The sequence below is a fragment of the Dreissena polymorpha genome, chromosome 10 (genome assembly GCF_020536995.1).
Source record: "Dreissena polymorpha isolate Duluth1 chromosome 10, UMN_Dpol_1.0, whole genome shotgun sequence".
NCBI classification, from domain to species: domain Eukaryota; kingdom Metazoa; phylum Mollusca; class Bivalvia; order Myida; family Dreissenidae; genus Dreissena; species Dreissena polymorpha.
The window spans coordinates 5,537,008-5,559,173 of record NC_068364.1 but is presented as its reverse complement, the minus strand read 5'-3'; the positions used below and the strand labels follow the sequence as shown (position 1 = coordinate 5,559,173).

General features: G+C 34.4%; 3 protein-coding genes across 3 annotated transcripts; all 3 read left to right on the top strand.

Annotated features, from left to right (window-relative positions):
• Positions 1-549: 549 nt before the first annotated feature.
• LOC127848613 (uncharacterized) lies at positions 550-12,854 on the top strand. The gene is made up of 8 exons (XM_052381166.1): positions 550-637; positions 6,132-6,236; positions 7,780-8,083; positions 9,935-10,058; positions 10,881-10,910; positions 12,026-12,045; positions 12,363-12,443; positions 12,717-12,854. The coding sequence occupies exons 3-8, from the start codon at positions 7,988-7,990 to the stop codon at positions 12,771-12,773; spliced, it is 408 nt and encodes a 135-aa protein (XP_052237126.1). The 5' UTR covers positions 550-637; positions 6,132-6,236; positions 7,780-7,987; the 3' UTR covers positions 12,774-12,854.
• LOC127847938 (uncharacterized) lies at positions 2,066-15,240 on the top strand (the record flags this gene model as incomplete). The annotated part of the gene is made up of 7 exons (XM_052380185.1): positions 2,066-2,127; positions 7,242-7,479; positions 9,935-10,058; positions 10,881-10,910; positions 12,026-12,045; positions 13,994-14,098; positions 15,130-15,240. Coding segments are annotated over exons 1-7 (690 nt in total), but the record flags the coding sequence as incomplete, so codon positions are not given.
• Positions 13,994-21,926, top strand: LOC127848614 (uncharacterized). Its single transcript, XM_052381167.1, has 7 exons — positions 13,994-14,098; positions 15,587-15,890; positions 16,667-16,790; positions 17,613-17,642; positions 18,758-18,777; positions 19,095-19,175; positions 19,449-21,926. Exons 2-7 carry the CDS (start codon positions 15,795-15,797, stop codon positions 19,503-19,505), a joined length of 408 nt encoding a protein of 135 aa, XP_052237127.1. The 5' UTR covers positions 13,994-14,098; positions 15,587-15,794; the 3' UTR covers positions 19,506-21,926.
• The last annotated feature ends 240 nt before the right edge of the window (positions 21,927-22,166 follow it).

Below are 22,166 nucleotides of genomic sequence, written 5' to 3'. Positions count from 1 at the left end.
GAGGGAAGCACAAACACCGGAGAGCCGAAAGGGCGTATTCATTTAAAATAATTATAAATACAAAGGGGCTTACCGGGTGAAAATATCCTCTCTTCTTTCAAGAAAACCCAACAAACGACGCCATCTTTGAAGTTTTGTTCCAACTTTCTCACTAAAACGCGGTAAGCTCCCGTATACGCTTGTACGGTTAAATACATTTCTTTTTGAATCTGTGACAATTATTTTTTTTTAAATCGTAAATTTTCCAGTATTGTATATCTTATTATGCTGTCAATACGTCACTTGAAAGTTATTTTGATACATGAATAAATCCCCTGTATGACTCAACAACAATTTGTGGTAAGCGGTATGTGACAAAAATAGCTCATTATCAAACTTTGGTATCCCACTGATCGCGAGTGAAAGCCACGTGACTTGGTAGTATCCAACCAATGAATTGTTATCCAAACTTTATTTATTCATCAACAACAATTTGTGGTAAGCGGTATGTGACAAAAATAGCTCTTTATCAAACTTTGGTATCCCACTGATCGCGAGTGAAAGTCACGTGACTTGGTAGTGTCCAACCAATGAAATGTTATCCAAACTGTATTTATTCATCAAGGGTGAACACCATCGGATTGTGATCAGAGTATGAGTAAGTATTTGTATTGAACTTACCATAATAATATTTATATGCATAAATAATAGTTTAATAATAAGTAGTAGTAGCAAAATGAAATTTAAAATGCACTTTGAGAAAAAACACTTACTACAACATACACAGACGATAACTTCTTCCATAAAATCGAAATATGTACACAAACGCGACGAGATTTAAGAATTCAAACTTCCATGTTATGATCGTGACCTGATTGCGGGTGTTTAGTCTTCCCATAAATCTGCATTTATACTACTACTACTACTACTACTACTACTACTACTTCTACTACTACTATACTACTACTACTACTGCTAGTAGTAGTAGTGCTACTACTACTACTACTACTTATTCTACTACTACTACTACTACTACTACTACTACTACTACTACTACTACTACTACTACTACTACGACTACTACTACTACTACTGCAACTACTACTACTTCTACTACTACCACTACTACTACTACTTATACTACTACAACAACAACAACAACAACTACTACTACTACTACATGTACTACTACTACTTCATCATCATTATCATCATCATCATCGTCATCATCATCATCATCATCATCATCATCATCATCATCATCATCATCATCATCATCATCATCATCATCATCATCATCATCATCATCATTCCCTTCACCGGTCTAATTGGTGGGTTTGAAATGAGGGACGACGATAAAGAGATCCTCCGCCAGTAAGGTCCGTTGTTTTTCCTCCATCTGGAGGGATTCCAATCTTTCACAGTGTCAATGAAGCTTTTTTGCTGACGGTCTCGACTGTGAACGTTGAGTCTTGCCTGGTGACGTATCTAGGCCAGTTTACGTCGTTCGAACGTCCCCAGGAGGGGTTTTTGTGGATCAACAAGTGCTGCACTCTTGTTTCGGACATACTGGTTTTTGAGCTCCATGAAGGAGATCCGGAGCCGTCATCACAGACATTTGTGGCTAAATGCCTGTATCTTGCGTTATGTGCGTCTCTCCAACGTCCCTGTCTCGCAACCGTACAAACGGAAGAATACTACGAAGGACTTGTAGAGTCTGTATTTGGTAGGGGAGGCTCATGGAGTTCGTTGTCCATAAACTGCGGTCGCCATGGTAAGTTTGATTCGGACCTTAGCGGCATTGGAGCCATCCCTTGACTGGGTTGCTCCCAAGTATTAGTCACCTCTTCAAGCTTCTCGCCTTTAATGGCGATGTCTAAAACAGTAATTTATCGCGCTTTTTACCATAATGTTCGACTTCACCTCGCTGACCTTCATCCGGTATGCTACAAGGATTTCAGAGAGTATGCCGGTTAGGTCCTGGGAGTTTACTGCTAGTGCCACAGATGAGTAAAAGTCACTAGCGAATCTTAAGTAATAGATGAATGTGTGGTGGTCTTGGAGGGTCTCCCGAATTATCTTCTCAATGAAAAGGTTAAACAGGAAGAGGGAGAGGAGACATCCCAAGCCCACTGATGTCATGAACAAGTAACACATCTGTTAATCGAGACTACTGCGCTGTTGGCGCTTCCGTACAGTTTAATGATTTACACCAGCCCTTCTTTAATGTTGAACTCTCTCAGAACATGCCATGGGTTATCATGCCACTCGCGCTCGAAATCTGTTATATATCTAAGCAATAGTGGAAAGGCTCATGGGTATTCAGGATAATTATCACTCTACAGTTGAAGATCTGTTACATTTTTCTCCGCCCAGCTCTGAACCAAGCCTGCTCCTCCGCCATCAGTTCTTCGACCTGAATTTTCAAACGGTTGAGGATAATACGTTGTATGACATGCTGCCAAGGCTTATGGTGCGGTTATTTTCCACAGCTTGAGGCTGCCTGTTTTCAGAAGGAAGGATGATCAAAGACTGGGTCCACTCCTTGGGCATCGTCTTCACACTCTAGAACTTCTTGCACATTGCAGTTAATACTGCAATCTTTTCCTCTCCTTCGTGCTTAAACAGAGCATAGGAACAATTGTTCACTCCAGGAGAATGTAGTCCGTCAAACTATGTACTGCCTTCGTCATCTCTGATTTTAGTATGGTCGGAAGTTCGACGTCCTTTTCACGTCTGCGGTCGTTCTAAAGGAGACTTGGGTGTTGTTGAGGCGGTTATTTATAGTGTCGCTGCAGTTTTAAGTACACCTGTCAAGTATCGCCGCATTTTCGGTCAGGAGATTCAATCAGCGTCGATTATTTTATGAGCTTGTGATTTATTTTGGTCTCTCCGAAGTGTTAAAATGTTCTCTAGATTTTTGTAATTTGTATATATGCCATTGTTTGATATCAATATCCACAAAACCTATGTAAATCCAAATTGCGTGAGACGAATTCAAGGCGTTGAAAACAGTTTTTGTTTTAATAGAGCTGTGTCAATTATCTTTAGGCTTAATTAAACCTTTTGCTTTTAATTAAATATGTTATAAGTTTAAAATAAAAAATGGGCAAAGGAAAATCGACTGAAACTGATTGTACAAGTAGTAAAGCTTTTAACGGAAAACATCAGGGAATATCATTTGCATAATGAGTACACATATAAAAGATACTATATTTCTGCTACAGGATCTTGTGAATACGCGTTTTTGTATGTTATTTCATCATATTAGTGGTATTTTATGTTATCCTATAGAGCATATACATGTAGATATATAATAAATATGTATTTTTTAAATAATCATTTCAGGAAAATAAACTACAACATAACAAGTTTTGGTAACAGCAATCGAAGCATATTGTTCCGATCAAACTATGTTTTTTTTTACTATGATTTATGAATTTACAATATTTCTCCGTTATAATTACCATTGTTTCATAAACGCATTACAATTTACATGTGCTGACAATTATTCGATATCCTTCTTAGATTAATATGTACTTCGTCATTGCTCACCAATTTAACAAGTTTAGTCATTTATCCGTTGGTCTCGTAAAATAACACTAATACACAGTAGTCAATGCGAACCGCAATTTACTGCATCATTTGGAACCACCGTTCACTTGACCTTATCAGAAATGCAATTCATAGCCTTTTAAACGGAATATACTTTCTTTAGCAACACATGTTCAATCATATTCTATTTTGAACAGATCTTAAAACGATTCATATAAACTATTAAGGTGCTTAGGTCGCGTAACTGTTTAATTAATTAGTGTGTGGCCTTGTTTCGTTAAAAATTTAACAAATAAAAACAAACCATTCAGGGAAATTCAATGATAAATATGTGTTGTTGTTGTTTGTAACAACTGCATCGGAATTTGATCTGAACATGGACTGATTTTATGTCATCCATGCCCAATATTAGCCCATGGTTAATGTTTTCTGTGTACTACTTAACACGAAACAACATGTTGCAAGTAAAGTCTTAATCCCTGAACTTAATTTATTGAACCACATTGCGTTTGCTAACAAACATTCCATGCGTTAATCCATTGGAATATCAACGCAAAATGATATAACATTAAGATACAAAGATAAACCTAATTAAAGCTTATTTCCCGCAATTCTCAATTAATCGTTAAATTATTATTAAATATAAAGCCATTTACATGCACACATCATGATCTGTGCAAAGATTACGTGATGTAAAACAATACGCACCATAAAAATTGAGGATTTAATCCTTTTTTTCTCTTTCACGTGGTGTACAGGTCATTATCTTTTTGCCCCCTGTGTATTTTAAGGGAATATTTTAACATTAAATTGGGTGAAAACCTGTGTTCCATGCATGAAAGAACTATTACTTTCCTTGCTTGTCTCAATATATCATTCAAGAAAGCTATATAATTACATGTAAACGCCCTGATTGGTCAAACACAAGTATGTATTCTGAAATAGACTTATTCATATATAAAATCAAGTAGATTGTACCTTCTGCGGGGCAGTTTCAAATACGTCTGGAACAACTAAAATAAATTCGGATAAAACTTGAAGGATCAACCGATAAAACAGATAAACGCGGGGAATGGTAGTGTATGAAGCGCGATTTAAAGTCAGAAAGAAGATCGTGACGATTTCAAGAGAGTACGCATTCTGTATCAAACCTGCAATGTAACAAATAAATATCTCCTTTTTTTAAATTAAAGAAAATTATTAAACGATGACCCATTATATATTGTTTCTTAATGTCCATTAAAAATTCATCTATATTCAATTAACACATTAGGTTGATTTTAAAATATATTAACAAACATAACGGTAACATATCATATTTTCAAATCTTCATTTAAATTATTGAAATCAATACAATTGAAGTAACACGTCTTTTCATAGGAAGTGAGCACTCATCCCTATTTTATGCACAAATTGTTAAAGGAAGTTTATTTTAAATGATAATGATACGAGCGTATTTGTAAAATAATATAACCATAGTAATTCCCCCAGTGCTATCATATAACATAAATACTTTTTGTTTCACATTTACTTATGCATTTATCAAACTCATATACCTGGTATTTGAAGATTTATGTTGTTGGTGATGGGGCGATGTATACATTTCAATGCTTAAGGAAACTCATACTGGAATAACTGAGTCGTAAATGACATGAGGAATCTCAAAGCTAGTTAACTTTTAAATAAGCTCGCTTTCATGCACAATAATCCCTTTGTATTATATTATGTTCTGTCTGCGTATGTTTGTGATATTTTAACAGTTTTAATAGACAACGAGGGTTAATTTAGTACGTCATCAATGCGGAAAATTTTTAATGTTTTGTTTTCTAGTTGTTGTTCTTTAATACTATTCATACATACCGATAATATTCGATTTTCTTTAAACGTAATTGAATGAATAAAAATAGTGGTAGTGTTATTTCATTATATCATCGTATTTTGATATAGTTTTACATATTCGTTTTCTTGTTGTTGCTGCTACTGTCGTGGAAAAAAGGAACAAAATTAGAACGGAACTGAATATTTATAATTATGTTTAATATAAAAATAAACAGAAATCGTCTTAATTATAATATGTGTATGCCGTATTCCGTTTTCCATATCCAGCACGATCTGAAATGCATCTTACTTTGTATTTAATATTTATGTTGCTGTGGTATGTACATGCTGACCGTCTATTACACATATATTAAATACACAATTGGATGAAATGTGTTTAATTATGGTATTACGTTTTTGCGGGGAAATATGGGTATTTGGTAAGATATTTAAAACAAATGCATATCCATTTATCAACCCTTAGCCCATCGGGAGGTTAGCAACTGTATAACAATATAAGTGATCTTCACTCATTCACTCGTGGCACAAACGTATTGAGGCATGTTATGTTTTGCATCCGATATCGTGGGCGTCACATTTTACGTCCCATTTAAATAAGGAAATAAAACACAATAACCTAATGTTTATCTGTAGACATGTGTTTCTACACTTAACTGCGCTGCAATTCAGTTTAACAAAAGAAGCAAAAGTTGAATTGAGGTTATGTTTAGCAAACTAGGTCCAAATGTAAATTTATAAAAATTGGTTTGTTTTTCCAGATCGAAAATGTGACCAAGGAACTTACATTGAAGCTGAGAAATACATACAGTTTAAACGTCGTTGGCAATGCAATTCGAAACAAGTGCAGAAGCGTGTTGAAAAAAGTAGGTATACTTTTTAAATGCATACATATCCACGTTTTTTTTTTACTGATATCACATCATTCTTTTAAAATGCACATATATTTCAATGTGTAAGTTTACTATCGTTCCCAATATATATATATGGCAAATATGACATACATTCACCCACATGAAAATATAGCAGTTCGCAAAACAAAAAAAAATGGAGTAGAAATGCGCACCTTTGTTCAGTTTCAAGTTTGTGTGTGTGTGTGTAAAACTGGTTAACGACCAACAGGTATGATTTAGGACCATCGAGTTAAGTGTTGAGTTTTCTAATGGCAATTGTTTACGATATACGTTTCGTAGATGAACACATACAGGTACGGTTAAATAACGATCTACTGCATGTACCTGATAATAAATGTGAGCATTCAATAGTCAAAAATGTAACAAGTCCAAATGCGTCGTGAACATTTAAAACACTGAAATACTTATTCCTTTTAACTGAAATACGACTGTTTCGAGATGTGTAACACTATTTTAGTGCGTAGAATAATATCTAATTACATAAACACTCTTAAACAAAAAGGAAAACGATTTGACGTTGAGGAAAAACCATATACTTTACTAAACGTCTTTGTTTACACAATATAAAGAAAGCTTATTTATTACGGACAAACTGATGCTTCGCTTGAAACCAACACGCTCATGTATTTGTAAAAATAAATACTGATATTAAACATTCGCAGTTGCGGAAAATTCGCACAACATGCTTTTTTTGCATAAAATGCGATACGATCTTGGTTACTGTCTTCGAACCAATATATTATATGGGACAGTTGCTTTAAACAAAAAAATGTTCAACTAAATTTAAAGACAATATAAAATATCAATACTATTATATAGTTCATACCATGCAATGGTAGAAAAGAAGTCAAAATAATTAGAGGTTTTCAGCGTATTACGAGTTATTTTGTATTGTGCAGAATCACCACAACGTCTATATAAAAATAGTCAATATCCGGCAGAAAACTTATTTTGAAGTCATAAACAACTGTTCTCTCTCTCTGTCCCACCCTTCCTCCCTGCCACCTTCCCTCCCTGCCACCCTCCCTGCCTCCCTCCCTCCCTCCATCCCTCCCTCCCACCCTCCGTCGCTCCCTCCCTCCCTCCCTCCCTCCCTCCCTCCCTCCCTCCCTCCCTCCCTCCCTCCCACCCTCCCTCCCTCCCTCCCTCCCTCCCTCCCTCCCTCCCTCCCTCCCTCCCTCCCTCCCTCCCTCCCTCCCTCCCTCCCTCCCTCCCTCCCTCCCTCCCTCCCTCCCTCTCTCTCTCTCCTCTCTCTCTCCCCTCTCTCTCCTCTCTCTCTCTCTCTCTCTCTCTCTCTCCTCTCTCTCTCTCTCTCTCTCTCTCTCTCCCTCCTCCCTCCCTCCCTCCCTCCCTCTCTCCCTCCCTCCCTCCCATGGATTTCTCTCTCTCTCTCTTTCTCTCTCTCTCTCTGTAAAAGAGAAGTACGACCACTTACTTACCTAACGTGAACTGAATTAAGGAAAGCCGTTCTTCTTCATTCATGTTTATGTTTCAGGTCGAGAGATTCGTTAATTTCGTGCAATACCTTGGATTATTTATTGTTCACACATCATACGTAATGCTGGTATGCACTATTGTGGATTGCGGATGCTGACAAAAAAATAACATTTAGTTGTCGTCCACATGCACGGATAATATTTCAACATGTCTGAACAAATAAAGAGTACCGGACGTAACATCCAAAACCTTATGAATGAGTTAAAATGAATTTTGCTTCTCTGTCTGTTGCTCTGAACCGTGCAAGTATTGACGAACTGCCTGACGCGGATTGCGAGGAAATTTTAAAACAACTGACAGAGGTAATAAGCCATATACTTAACTAGAAATGGCGCGGCAGAGGCCGACGCGTATCCCCACGCCGCATGTTTGACCCAAGGGCGCCCCAGGGTTGATCATGGGGCCATGCATAGTTGAGATTGACTGTATTGTCATAAGAGAAGTTCAGTATCAATTAGAAGTGAATGGGTGTAAAAATAAAGAAGTTATAGTAAAAGGCAATTTTGGGAGGGTGTGGCCTATGTGGGCGGGGTGCCCCAGGGTTGGTAATGGGGCCATGCATAGTTGAGATTGACCGTATTGTCATAAGAGAGGTTCAGTATCAATTTGAAGTGAATCAGTGTATTAATGAAGAAATTATAGTAAAAGGCAATTTTGGGCGGGTGTGGTCTATGTGGGCGTGGCGCCCCAGGGTTGGCAACGGGGCCATGCATAGTTGAGTTTGACCGTTTTGTCATAAGAGAGGTTCAGTATCAATTTGAAGTGAATCAGTGTAGAAATGAAGAAGTTAATGTAAAATAACCTAAATTTTTTTTATAGTAAATGGATTTTTTTGGTGGGTGTGGCCTATGTGGGCGGGCGCCCCAGGGTTGGGATTGGGGCCATGCATAGTTGAGATTGACCCTAATGTCATAACAAAAGTTCAGTATCAATTTGAAGTGAATCCGTGTAGAAATGAAAAAATTATAGTAAATGGAAATTTTTGGTGGGTGTGGCCTATGTGGGCGGGGCGCCCCAGGGTTGGGAATGGGGCCATGCATGGTTGAGATTGACCGTATTGTCATAGGTGAGGTCCAGTATCAATTTGAAGTGAATCGGTGTAGAAATAAAGAAGTAAATGTAAAATAACCTAAAAAAATGAGTGATAATTTCTGACGCGGCCCCACCCCAACCCCTATAACTTTTGACCCAGGGGTCAGATCAAAATTCCAAATAGTGCACCGTCGCACATATGCTCATAGCTACCATGTGTGTAAATTTCAAGGTTCTAGTGCTTTTAGTGTAGGAGGAGATAGTGGCCAGGACGGACGGACAGACGGACAGACGGACGGACAGACGGACGGACGGCGGAGATCACCACAATATCCCCACCTTTTTTTCAAAAAGCGTGGGGATAAATATTTGTTCTTTCCTTAAGTTACATTACTCGTGTATTTTATTAAATTATGTTTATATGCTAACGACACGTTACAAGTCTCTCCCCTGGTGATACCTTTAATATGTAAATATAATTGTTATTGATGTTGATACCAAAATTAAGCGCCCGACAGATATTGCACTGCCACATTAAAACCAACATATATGTTGGTCAAATATATGAGGATAGCACCTACGAAAATATTAGTTTTTTTGGATCAGCACAAACAGAGAATATATTTTAAACAAGTCAAATCGAACTTGATAAACAATACAAGTTAGTTATATCTACTCGTTCATAATAATTATCTGGATGATTAAATTTCTAGAATAATGGTTAACATAAATTATTTACATTTGTACTTTAAAAGTGAACAGTCTAATAATGGTATGTTTTTTACATCTGTTCATTGTTTTGTGATAAGAAGGCTTAACATTCTCAACAAAACTGAATCGAAAGTTTTAAGATGTAGAAGAAATTATTTTTATTATTTTCAGAATAGACAAAGAACTTGAGTGACGTTTGATTTAAATAGAATGTAATTTGATTTAACTAGATTGTTATTTTATGTAACTAGTAATTAGTAAATGTATGTAGAGTGTCATTTACTTAAACAAGATTGTTTTTTTATTGAACCAATGTGTCATTCGATTAAAGAAATTAATTCAATATTATACACATGAAATACATTATTATAAATGTGCTATGGATTTCCTTATGTGTAACCATTTAACAGATTCAAAGCATGAACGAGGAACACAGTAAATGGGTTTTAAGAGCTGACACAGAGACGAAGACGGCTATTATAAAAGTTATGACACGTTTAAATGGGAAAAGGGAACAAACAGGCAGAAAGCAAAGTAAGTATATAATGTGGTGCATTGTAAGAATGATGAACTCTAGAAATATAAGCACAAGATAATTAACAGTTTCGTCATGTGAAATCTATGAGTATATACGATATAGAACACAACATTAAACACAACATTACACATTGAGGCAATGGCCACGGAACATCAAATGCAAAATATTTATGGTTAAAGGCGGATAAAAGGTTAGGCTAACCTCATACTCATGTTTACAAAATCACACAATGGAAACCAAATTATAGATATCAAATGTCAAAATTGTCTGGGAGTTGAAGTCTTGCTTTCTTTTGAGCGTTATTTTATATTTACGTGTGTCAGTTGAGACATGTTATAACTGTGGTTTTGTTATTAAAGTTTGGGATATTCATAACCACACTATAATATACATGCGCTTGGAAAACAGGAGGATTCGGGATTTTGATGAACTGTTCCAGGGTATATGCCTACCACCCCCACCTCCCCCTTTAAAAGTGTTCAAAAAATTGCGAAAAATAGAACACGACGCCATCTGTTTTTTACTCATGCGCTATACACGGTTAACATATAAATCAAAGTACTGGAGATAAGTCGTTATGCGCATTGTTTTCCTTTTGCAATGTGTAGTTATAAAACATATGAAACTGAAATTTGACACGCCTTCAACAGTAGATTATAATAATATTATGTCTTTAATCTTTAATAATACGATTCATTTTATACTGGTAGAGCTGAAATATGTTTAGAGTCTATATCGTTATAAGGGTGTGCTCTTTCAAAACCACACAATAGAAATACATAACTATAATATTTGCTTAATTGTACAAACTGTTTCAGGGTTTGACAGTGGCTACGCTTCCTCCGCAGGTAACTCAACAGCAGTTTACGTTAAAACAATATGCTCAATAGAAAAGTCATTAAGTATGTCGACTCTAAATATGATGTTATTCGGATTAGATTTCGTGTTTAGAGTCGTATAATCTAAACCGACGTTTGTAAAACATACATCACTACTCCCGCTTATTACTTGCAGCGAAATCCTATTACCTGATAAACAGGTTTTATACAAACTTCTTGAAGACAATATATGATAAACACAGCACATACTAAAGGCACAATATAAAGAAATGTTTTTAAAAAGAACTGATACCACGAGAGGAAACAAATATGATACTGTTCTACCAATATTGTGTCTTTCTCAGAATGTTATTACAAATGGATTGTCGACTGAACACTTAATTGACGACCGATTTCTAACAAATACAGTATTACATTCTATTCAATAAGTAAACAATACAATGCTCAATGTTAGATTATGTTTTATCATGATTGAAAGTCCTCTTAAGGGTTGATTTGCATCGTTATTAACGGTTCCTAAAACAACTTTTGTAAACTTTCAGTCTATTTATCACCTTTTACTTTGCTCATTGACGTGCTGTCTTTAAAATCGTTAGGCGTCTTTCTTTCCCTTTAAAATCTAGCACACCTTATTAGGTGCCTAAATGTAAAAGCGTTCTCAAGGTATCGTGCGGAAACGAAACAGTATACGGACCGACAATCTGATCGACCTTAAAAACTAACAATCGCCCGACTAATTGACAGGCAGGTGCAAATCAAACATACCAACCTATACTGGTTTTCACTGAGATTTCATTGTTTTGTTGCGTTATAACCAACATTATTTCGTACAGATAACAAAACATGTACCTAAGCATTCCAAGCTTGTTTTTTGTTGCAAAACACATCTTTGTCAAGTGATAATAATTCGCACATAATATTTTATTAATATTCTTATAGTTAATCACAAAGAATGTTCGCATACTTTGAGAAAAAGTACAACTGCCAATCAGTATATAAACAACAATTACAGAGTGTTCTCTCCTTTCTAAAAACTAGAAATTCGGTATGCTACATTGTTTTATCAATTAAACGTGATTTTTTTTTACATACATAATACTAAATCAATTAACCGTTTATTTCAGGTTCCAGAGCTCTGTCTGAGGTACATATAATTGTTTTATGACTGCTTTAAACATATTAAACTAAAAACAAATTCCACTTACACGTGATAATTGTTATTTGATGTATTGTAATCAACGCGTTGTAAGGGAACAACCTAAACGAATTTCATGAACGATATTTGAGTGTTTGAGTGCAGTGCATATATGTGTGTTTATATAATGTTTGTCTAAATTTCATTTCCGTTTTTATTCATAACTGTGAAAATTAATTATATTTAAACAATATATACACACATGTATTGCAAAAGTTCATGTACATTATTTGGATTGTCGTTAATGGCTGTTCTTTATCGTGAAGCGTCTGTCAGAGGCAATGCAACCGACGGACCAAACACAAGAAATGGGACACAGCGATCAGCCGTTAATGGTCTCTGAACATGTAAATATTTAGCAGGATATGTTGTTGGCGTTTGGTTTTCATATTTTTAAGGCTCTTAATGCATTTTTAAATGAACTGCATTTATATAACAGTAATATATAAATGATACTTTTGGGACGTTCCATCAGTGTATGTATAAATGAAAACATTTCTACCAAAGTGACAAGTTCTCGGATTACTCAAACAATAATTTTAATTATTTAAATAAAGGTATACTACGAATAAACACATGGGATTATTAAAGGCTGATATTATCGCTGGTATTTTTTTCAGGATACTCCGATCCAGGGAGAAAACATCAGGTTTTTCAGCAATTACTTTCAATCTTAGATGAAGAATACTACACGCCCGTGTCAGCATGCGATTTTTTGCATTTAAATTATTTCCCAACTTTCTTATCTGCTAAAACGTCTTATATTGTAAAAAAATATAAGAACTTAAGGTTGTTATCATATAACATAAATACTTTTTGTTTCACATTTACTTATGCATTTATCAAACTGATATACCTGGTATTTGAAGATTTATGTTGTTGGTGATGGGGCGATGTATACATGTCAATGCTTAAGGAAACTCATACTGGAATAACTGAGTCGTAAATGACATGAGGAATCTCAAAGCTAGTTAACTTTTAAATAAGCTCGCTTTCATGCACAATAATCCCTTTGTATTATATTATGTTCTGTCTGCGTATGTTTGTGATATTTTAACAGTTTTAATAGACAACGAGGGTTAATTTAGTACGTCATCAATGCGGAAAATTTTTAATGTTTTGTTTTCTAGTTGTTGTTCTTTAATACTATTCATACATACCGATAATATTCGATTTTCTTTAAACGTAATTGAATGAATAAAAATAGTGGTAGTGTTATTTCATTATATCATCGTATTTTGATATAGTTTTACATATTCGTTTTCTTGTTGTTGCTGCTACTGTCGTGGAAAAAAGGAACAAAATTAGAACGGAACTGAATATTTATAATTATGTTTAATATAAAAATAAACAGAAATCGTCTTAATTATAATATGTGTATGCCGTATTCCGTTTTCCATATCCAGCACGATCTGAAATGCATCTTACTTTGTATTTAATATTTATGTTGCTGTGGTATGTACATGCTGACCGTCTATTACACATATATTAAATACACAATTGGATGAAATGTGTTTAATTATGGTATTACGTTTTTGCGGGGAAATATGGGTATTTGGTAAGATATTTAAAACAAATGCATATCCATTTATCAACCCTTAGCCCATCGGGAGGTTAGCAACTGTATAACAATATAAGTGATCTTCACTCATTCACTCGTGGCACAAACGTATTGAGGCATGTTATGTTTTGCATCCGATATCGTGGGCGTCACATTTTACGTCCCATTTAAATAAGGAAATAAAACACAATAACCTAATGTTTATCTGTAGACATGTGTTTCTACACTTAACTGCGCTGCAATTCAGTTTAACAAAAGAAGCAAAAGTTGAATTGAGGTTATGTTTAGCAAACTAGGTCCAAATGTAAATTTATAAAAATTGGTTTGTTTTTCCAGATCGAAAATGTGACCAAGGAACTTACATTGAAGCTGAGAAATACATACAGTTTAAACGTCGTTGGCAATGCAATTCGAAACAAGTGCAGAAGCGTGTTGAAAAAAGTAGGTATACTTTTTAAATGCATACATATCCACGTTTTTTTTTTACTGATATCACATCATTCTTTTAAAATGCACATATATTTCAATGTGTAAGTTTACTATCGTTCCCAATATATATATATGGCAAATATGACATACATTCACCCACATGAAAATATAGCAGTTCGCAAAACAAAAAAAAAATGGAGTAGAAATGCGCATCTTTGTTCAGTTTCAAGTTTGTGTGTGTGTGTGTAAAACTGGTTAACGACCAACAGGTATGATTTAGGACCATCGAGTTAAGTGTTGAGTTTTCTAATGGCAATTGTTTACGATATACGTTTCGTAGATGAACACATACAGGTACGGTTAAATAACGATCTACTGCATGTACCTGATAATAAATGTGAGCATTCAATAGTCAAAAATGTAACAAGTCCAAATGCGTCGTGAACATTTAAAACACTGAAATACTTATTCCTTTTAACTGAAATACGACTGTTTCGAGATGTGCAACACTATTTTAGTGCGTAGAATAATATCTAATTACATAAACACTCTTAAACAAAAAGGAAAACGATTTGACGTTGAGGAAAAACCATATACTTTACTAAACGTCTTTGTTTACACAATATAAAGAAAGCTTATTTATTAAGGACAAACTGATGCTTCGCTTGAAACCAACACGCTCATGTATTTGTAAAAATAAATACTGATATTAAACATTCGCAGTTGCGGAAAATTCGCACAACATGCTTTTTTTGCATAAAATGCGATACGATCTTGGTTACTGTCTTCGAACCAATATATTATATGGGACAGTTGCTTTAAACAAAAAAAATTTCAACTAAATTTAAAGACAATATAAAATATCAATACTATTATATAGTTCATACCATGCAATGGTAGAAAAGAAGTCAAAATAATTAGAGGTTTTCAGCGTATTACGAGTTATTTTTGTATTGTGCAGAATCACCACAACGTCTATATAAAAATAGTCAATATCCGGCAGAAAACTTATTTTGAAGTCATAAACAACTGTTCTCTCTCTCTGTCCCACCCTTCCTCCCTGCCACCTTCCCTCCCTGCCACCCTCCCTGCCTCCTCCCTCCCTCCATCCCTCCCTCCCACCTTCCGTCGCTCCCTCCCTCCCTCCCTCCTCCCTCCCTCCCTCCCTCCCTCCCTCCCTCCCTCCCTCCCTCCCTCCCTCCCTCCCTCCCTCCCTCCCTCCATCCCTCCCTCCCTCCCTCCCTCCCTCCCTCTCTCTCTCTCTCTCCCCCCTCTCTCTCCCTCTCTCTCTCTCTCTCTCTCTCTCGTCTCTCTCTCTCTCTCTCCTCCCTCCCTCCCTCCCTCCCTCCCTCCTCCTCTCTCCCTCCCTCCCTCCCCATGGATTTCTCTCTCTCTCTCTTTCTCTCTCTCTCTCTGTAAAAGAGAAGTACGACCACTTACTTACCTAACGTGAACTGAATTAAGGAAAGCCGTTCTTCTTCATTCATGTTTATGTTTCAGGTCGAGAGATTCCTTAATTTCGTGCAATACCTTGGATTATTTATTGTTCACACATCATACGTAATGCTGGTATGCACTATTGTGGATTGCGGATGCTGACAAAAAAATAACATTTAGTTGTCGTCCACATGCACGGATAATATTTCAACATGTCTGAACAAATAAAGAGTACCGGACGTAACATCAAAAACCTTATGAATGAGTTAAAATGAATTTTGCTTCTCTGTCTGTTGCTCTGAACCGTGCAAGTATTGACGAACTGCCTGACGCGGATTGCGAGGAAATTTTAAAACAACTGACAGAGGTAATAAGCCATATACTTAAATATTTGTTCTTTCCTTAAGTTACATTACTCGTGTATTTTATTAAATTATGTTTATATGCTAACGACACGTTACAAGTCTCTCCCCTGGTGATACCTTTAATATGTAAATATAATTGTTATTGATGTTGATACCAAAATTAAGCGCCCGACAGATATTGCACTGCCACATTAAAACCAACATATATGTTGGTCAAATATATGAGGATAGCACCTACGAAAATATTAGTTTTTTTGGATCAGCACAAACAGAGAATATATTTTAAACAAGTCAAATCGAACTTGATAAACAATACAAGTTAGTTATATCTACTCGTTCATAATAATTATCTGGATGATTAAATTTCTAGAATAATGGTTTACATAAATTATTTACATTTGTACTTTAAAAGTGAACAGTCTAATAATGGTATGTTTTTTACATCTGTTCATTGTTTTGTGATAAGAAGGCTTAACATTCTCAACAAAACTGAATCGAAAGTTTTAAGATGTAGAAGAAATTATTTTTATTATTTTCAGAATAGACAAAGAACTTGAGTGACGTTTGATTTAAATAGAATGTAATTTGATTTAACTAGATTGTTATTTTATGTAACTAGTAATTAGTAAATGTATGTAGAGTGTCATTTACTTAAACAAGATTGTTTTTTTATTGAACCAATGTGTCATTCGATTAAAGAAATTAATTCAATATTATACACATGAAATACATTATTATAAATGTGCTATGGATTTCCTTATGTGTAACCATTTAACAGATTCAAAGCATGAACGAGGAACACAGTAAATGGGTTTTAAGAGCTGACACAGAGACGAAGACGGCTATTATAAAAGTTATGACACGTTTAAATGGGAAAAGGGAACAAACAGGCAGAAAGCAAAGTAAGTATATAATGTGGTGCATTGTAAGAATGATGAACTCTAGAAATATAAGCACAAGATAATTAACAGTTTCGTCATGTGAAATCTATGAGTATATACGATATAGAACACAACATTAAACACAACATTACACATTGAGGCAATGGCCACGGAACATCAAATGCAAAATATTTATGGTTAAAGGCGGATAAAAGGTTAGGCTAACCTCATACTCATGTTTACAAAATCACACAATGGAAACCAAATTATAGATATCAAATGTCAAAATTGTCTGGGAGTTGAAGTCTTGCTTTCTTTTGAGCGTTATTTTATATTTACGTGTGTCAGTTGAGACATGTTATAACAGTGGTTTTGTTATTAAAGTTTGGGATATTCATAACCACACTATAATATACATGCGCTTGGAAAACAGGAGGATTCGGGATTTTGATGAACTGTTCCAGGGTATATGCCTACCACCCCCACCTCCCCCTTTAAAAGTGTTCAAAAAATTGCGAAAAATAGAACACGACGCCATCTGTTTTTTACTCATGCGCTATACACGGTTAACATATAAATCAAAGTACTGGAGATAAGTCGTTATGCGCATTGTTTTCCTTTTGCAATGTGTAGTTATAAAACATATGAAACTGAAATTTGACACGCCTTCAACAGTAGATTATAATAATATTATGTCTTTAATCTTTAATAATACGATTCATTTTATACTGGTAGAGCTGAAATATGTTTAGAGTCTATATCGTTATAAGGGTGTGCTCTTTCAAAACCACACAATAGAAATACATAACTATAATATTTGCTTAATTGTACAAACTGTTTCAGGGTTTGACAGTGGCTACGCTTCCTCCGCAGGTAACTCAACAGCAGTTTACGTTAAAACAATATGCTCAATAGAAAAGTCATTAAGTATGTCGACTCTAAATATGATGTTATTCGGATTAGATTTCGTGTTTAGAGTCGTATAATCTAAACCGACGTTTGTAAAACATACATCACTACTCCCGCTTATTACTTGCAGCGAAATCCTATTACCTGATAAACAGGTTTTATACAAACTTCTTGAAGACAATATATGATAAACACAGCACATACTAAAGGCACAATATAAAGAAATGTTTTTAAAAAGAACTGATACCACGAGAGGAAACAAATATGGTACTGTTCTACCAATATTGTGTCTTTCTCAGAATGTTATTACAAATGGATTGTCGACTGAACACTTAATTGACGACCGATTTCTAACAAATACAGTATTACATTCTATTCAATAAGTAAACAATACAATGCTCAATGTTAGATTATGTTTTATCACGATTGAAAGTCCTCTTAAGGGTTGATTTGCATCGTTATTAACGGTTCCTAAAACAACTTTTGTAAACTTTCAGTCTATTTATCACCTTTTACTTTGCTCATTGACGTGCTGTCTTTAAAATCGTTAGGCGTCTTTCTTTCCCTTTAAAATCTAGCACACCTTATTAGGTGCCTAAATGTAAAAGCGTTCTCAAGGTATCGTGCGGAAACGAAACAGTATACGGACCGACAATCTGATCGACCTTAAAAACTAACAATCGCCCGACTAATTGACAGGCAGGTGCAAATCAAACATACCAACCTATACTGGTTTTCACTGAGATTTCATTGTTTTGTTGCGTTATAACCAACATTATTTCGTACAGATAACAAAACATGTACCTAAGCATTCCAAGCTTGTTTTTTGTTGCAAAACACATCTTTGTCAAGTGATAATAATTCGCACATAATATTTTATTAATATTCTTATAGTTAATCACAAAGAATGTTCGCATACTTTGAGAAAAAGTACAACTGCCAATCAGTATATAAACAACAATTACAGAGTGTTCTCTCCTTTCTAAAAAATAGAAATTCGGTATGCTACATTGTTTTATCAATTAAACGTGATTTTTTTTTACATACATAATACTAAATCAATTAACCGTTTATTTCAGGTTCCAGAGCTCTGTCTGAGGTACATATAATTGTTTTATGACTGCTTTAAACATATTAAACTAAAAACAAATTCCACTTACACGTGATAATTGTTATTTGATGTATTGTAATCAACGCGTTGTAAGAGAACAACCTAAACGAATTTCATGAACGATATTTGAGTGTTTGAGTGCAGTGCATATATGTGTGTTTATATAATGTTTGTCTAAATTTCATTTCCGTTTTTATTCATAACTGTGAAAATTAATTATATTTAAACAATATATACACACATGTATTGCAAAAGTTCATGTACATTATTTGGATTGTCGTTAATGGCTGTTCTTTATCGTGAAGCGTCTGTCAGAGGCAATGCAACCGACGGACCAAACACAAGAAATGGGACACAGCGATCAGCCGTTAATGGTCTCTGAACATGTAAATATTTAGCAGGATATGTTGTTGGCGTTTGGTTTTCATATTTTTAAGGCTCTTAATGCATTGTTAAATGAACTGCATTTATATAACAGTAATATATAAATGATACTTTTGGGACGTTCCATCAGTGTATGTATAAATGAAAACATTTCTACCAAAGTGACAAGTTCTCGGATTACTCAAACAATAATTTTAATTATTTAAATAAAGGTATACTACGAATAAACACATGGGATTATTAAAGGCTGATATTATCGCTGGTATTTTTTTCAGGATACTCCGATCCAGGGAGAAAACATCAGGTTTTTCAGCAATTACTTTCAATCTTAGATGAAGAATACTACACGCCCGTGTCAGCATGCGATTTTTTGCATTTAAATTATTTCCCAACTTTCTTATCTGCTAAAACGTCTTATATTGTAAAAAAATATAAGAACTTAAGGTTGTTGACAGGTTTAAGCGATTTGTTAAAATCTTAACAATATTCCTTTCTTCAGCATCTGTCAATATTAATTAACGGTGGAAATTCAACTGTCAAAAGAAAATGTTATCACATATTTTATAATCATTGTTTGCTTTATTAAAATTAATTAATTTTGCAATTCAAACGATATACAAAATTAGCATTTCTACATGTATAATAAGGTTTATTATTAATCCAGGTAATATAATAACATTCGTTAAAGATTAAGATAATACAATTGATTGTAAAGAAAAAGGTAAACAGTGATTTAATCAGTCATAGAAATGTGAACGTTGTTATATATAAGGAACAAGTCAGTTTGCCTTTTTATTACTTGTTATTAATATTTAAGTACTTAAATATTTTTGAAACACTAATTCTTACAAGTATCGCTTTTTTTAATTCATGAAACTAAACATTTTGAAACGTAATGTAGGTAAATTAAGTATTCTGACAAAACAATATTATGGTGTTGTCGGGTGGTAAGAATGTTACGCAAGTGGCACTTTTTGATAAGTTCTGCACATTTAAAATTAATGAATTATAATAATATTCTTTCTTCTACTGGTGTGAGAGAAGTTGAATTGTGATCGCAATGTCAGTTGGCGTAGTTATGAATAATACGGATAAACGATGGGTGAATTGCAAACGCCATTGGAAACGCCTATGATGTTTTAACGTGCTCGAAGGAAGGTGTGTTTTTGACTTGATCACAATTTGTGTTCGTTCGTCGACGGATGTAGGAAATCACACAGACAACCGTTATGTAAAATATGAACAAACGTTATAGGAAACGGTGTGTTATAAGGTTGCTGATTTTGTGATTTTGTCATTCGATCAGCTTTTTTTGTACGTCTACTGATGTACGAAATCAGACAAACGTTATGTAAAATATCAACAAACGTTATTGGAAACGCCTCTGATGTTATAACGGACCCGAAGGCAGGCGTGTTATAAGATGGCGATACGCAGCTTATTTTGTGGCTTGATCATCGTTTTTATGTTCGTCAACAGATGTACGAATCATACAGACAACCGCTTTGTTAAAAATGAAAAAACGTTATCGGAAATGCCTACTATGTTTAAATGTGCTCGAAGGCAGGTGTGTTTTAAAGTTTCGATACGCAGCTGATTTTGTGACTTGATCAGCGTGTTCATGTATGTCGACGGATATAATGAATCACTGTTATGTACAATATGAACGAAACAAGTGGAAGAAATTAGTCAAATGGGTTATATGTTTTCTTTTCATATCATAAAGGTACAATTGTATACATGCTTCTGATCAGAGTTTTTAGTTGTCGTTTCATATACTATACATGGTAAAATATTGTTGGTCAGTTTTCATTCAAATATAATTTTCAGGTAAACATTGATACATTAAACTGTAGTTATATATGGTGCAGATTTTCATTACATTTGTTGTTGTTTTTGTGTGATTAATTGATTTTACAACACTTATTTAAAGAAGTGGTAGCATGTGTTCGTGTGAAAATAGAAACACTAAAATCTAAGATTATTATTAATGCAAACACTTTACGAAAATTTAATTAATTATACCTGTTTTCGGTATCAAATGCATTTATTAAGTTTAGATATGTTCGATGGAGTTTTCTACTGTTGTATATAAATTATTTGTTTTCTAATTTTACGTTATTCTTCAGCATCACGGCAAACATTTATCTATCATATTATTATTGTTATGAGTTTGACATTTTAATTACCCAGGCTACAACTAATTGCATATAATTGTTCGACATAGTTTTCCAAAAGATTAAGTGAAATTTAAGTTCATAATTTGCTTCTGCTTTGACCGGCGAGAAGTGTGTCAATTGTGTAAAAGTGAAATTAGTCTTGTACCTTAATGCTGATACAGTCATACACGCTGGATTCTTTCGTCATCAAACATTGTTCAGATATTACCATTTATTTCAGTAATCATAATATATTAAATATAATCATTTATTGATATTTCAATTAATAAATTTAACAAAAGTAGGCAACACATATAAAGTGTCGTCGACATTATATTATTGTAAGCATTTATTGCTCCTTTAATATTCGTTCCCATTCTGCAACTGGTCCAATTACAAGAAGCATAGCCATATGCATACAAAAGAGAATAGTATAGCACCTCAATTCTAAAATAAAAGGTTTGGCATATAATAGATGATAGTTTCGAAATGTCACTTTAATTGCGCTCAACATTTTTAACTTAACAAAAATCATAAAAAGATTATGGATAACAAGAAATTGTCAAAAAATTAACATGGAACACAACGTTTAAAAATGAGTAAGTAATAAACAAGGATGAAATATCCATGGTATAATATATTCAAAGTTAAAATAAACCAAGTAGTTTTGGTTTCGATTATAATCGTACGCACTGAATAAACGTTAAACGACATAAATGTGTGATATAGGTTTACAGATTTACTGTTTTTATAGTGTCATAGACCTACTACTACTACTACTACTACTGCTGCTGCTGCTACTACTACTACTACTACTACTACTACTACTACTAC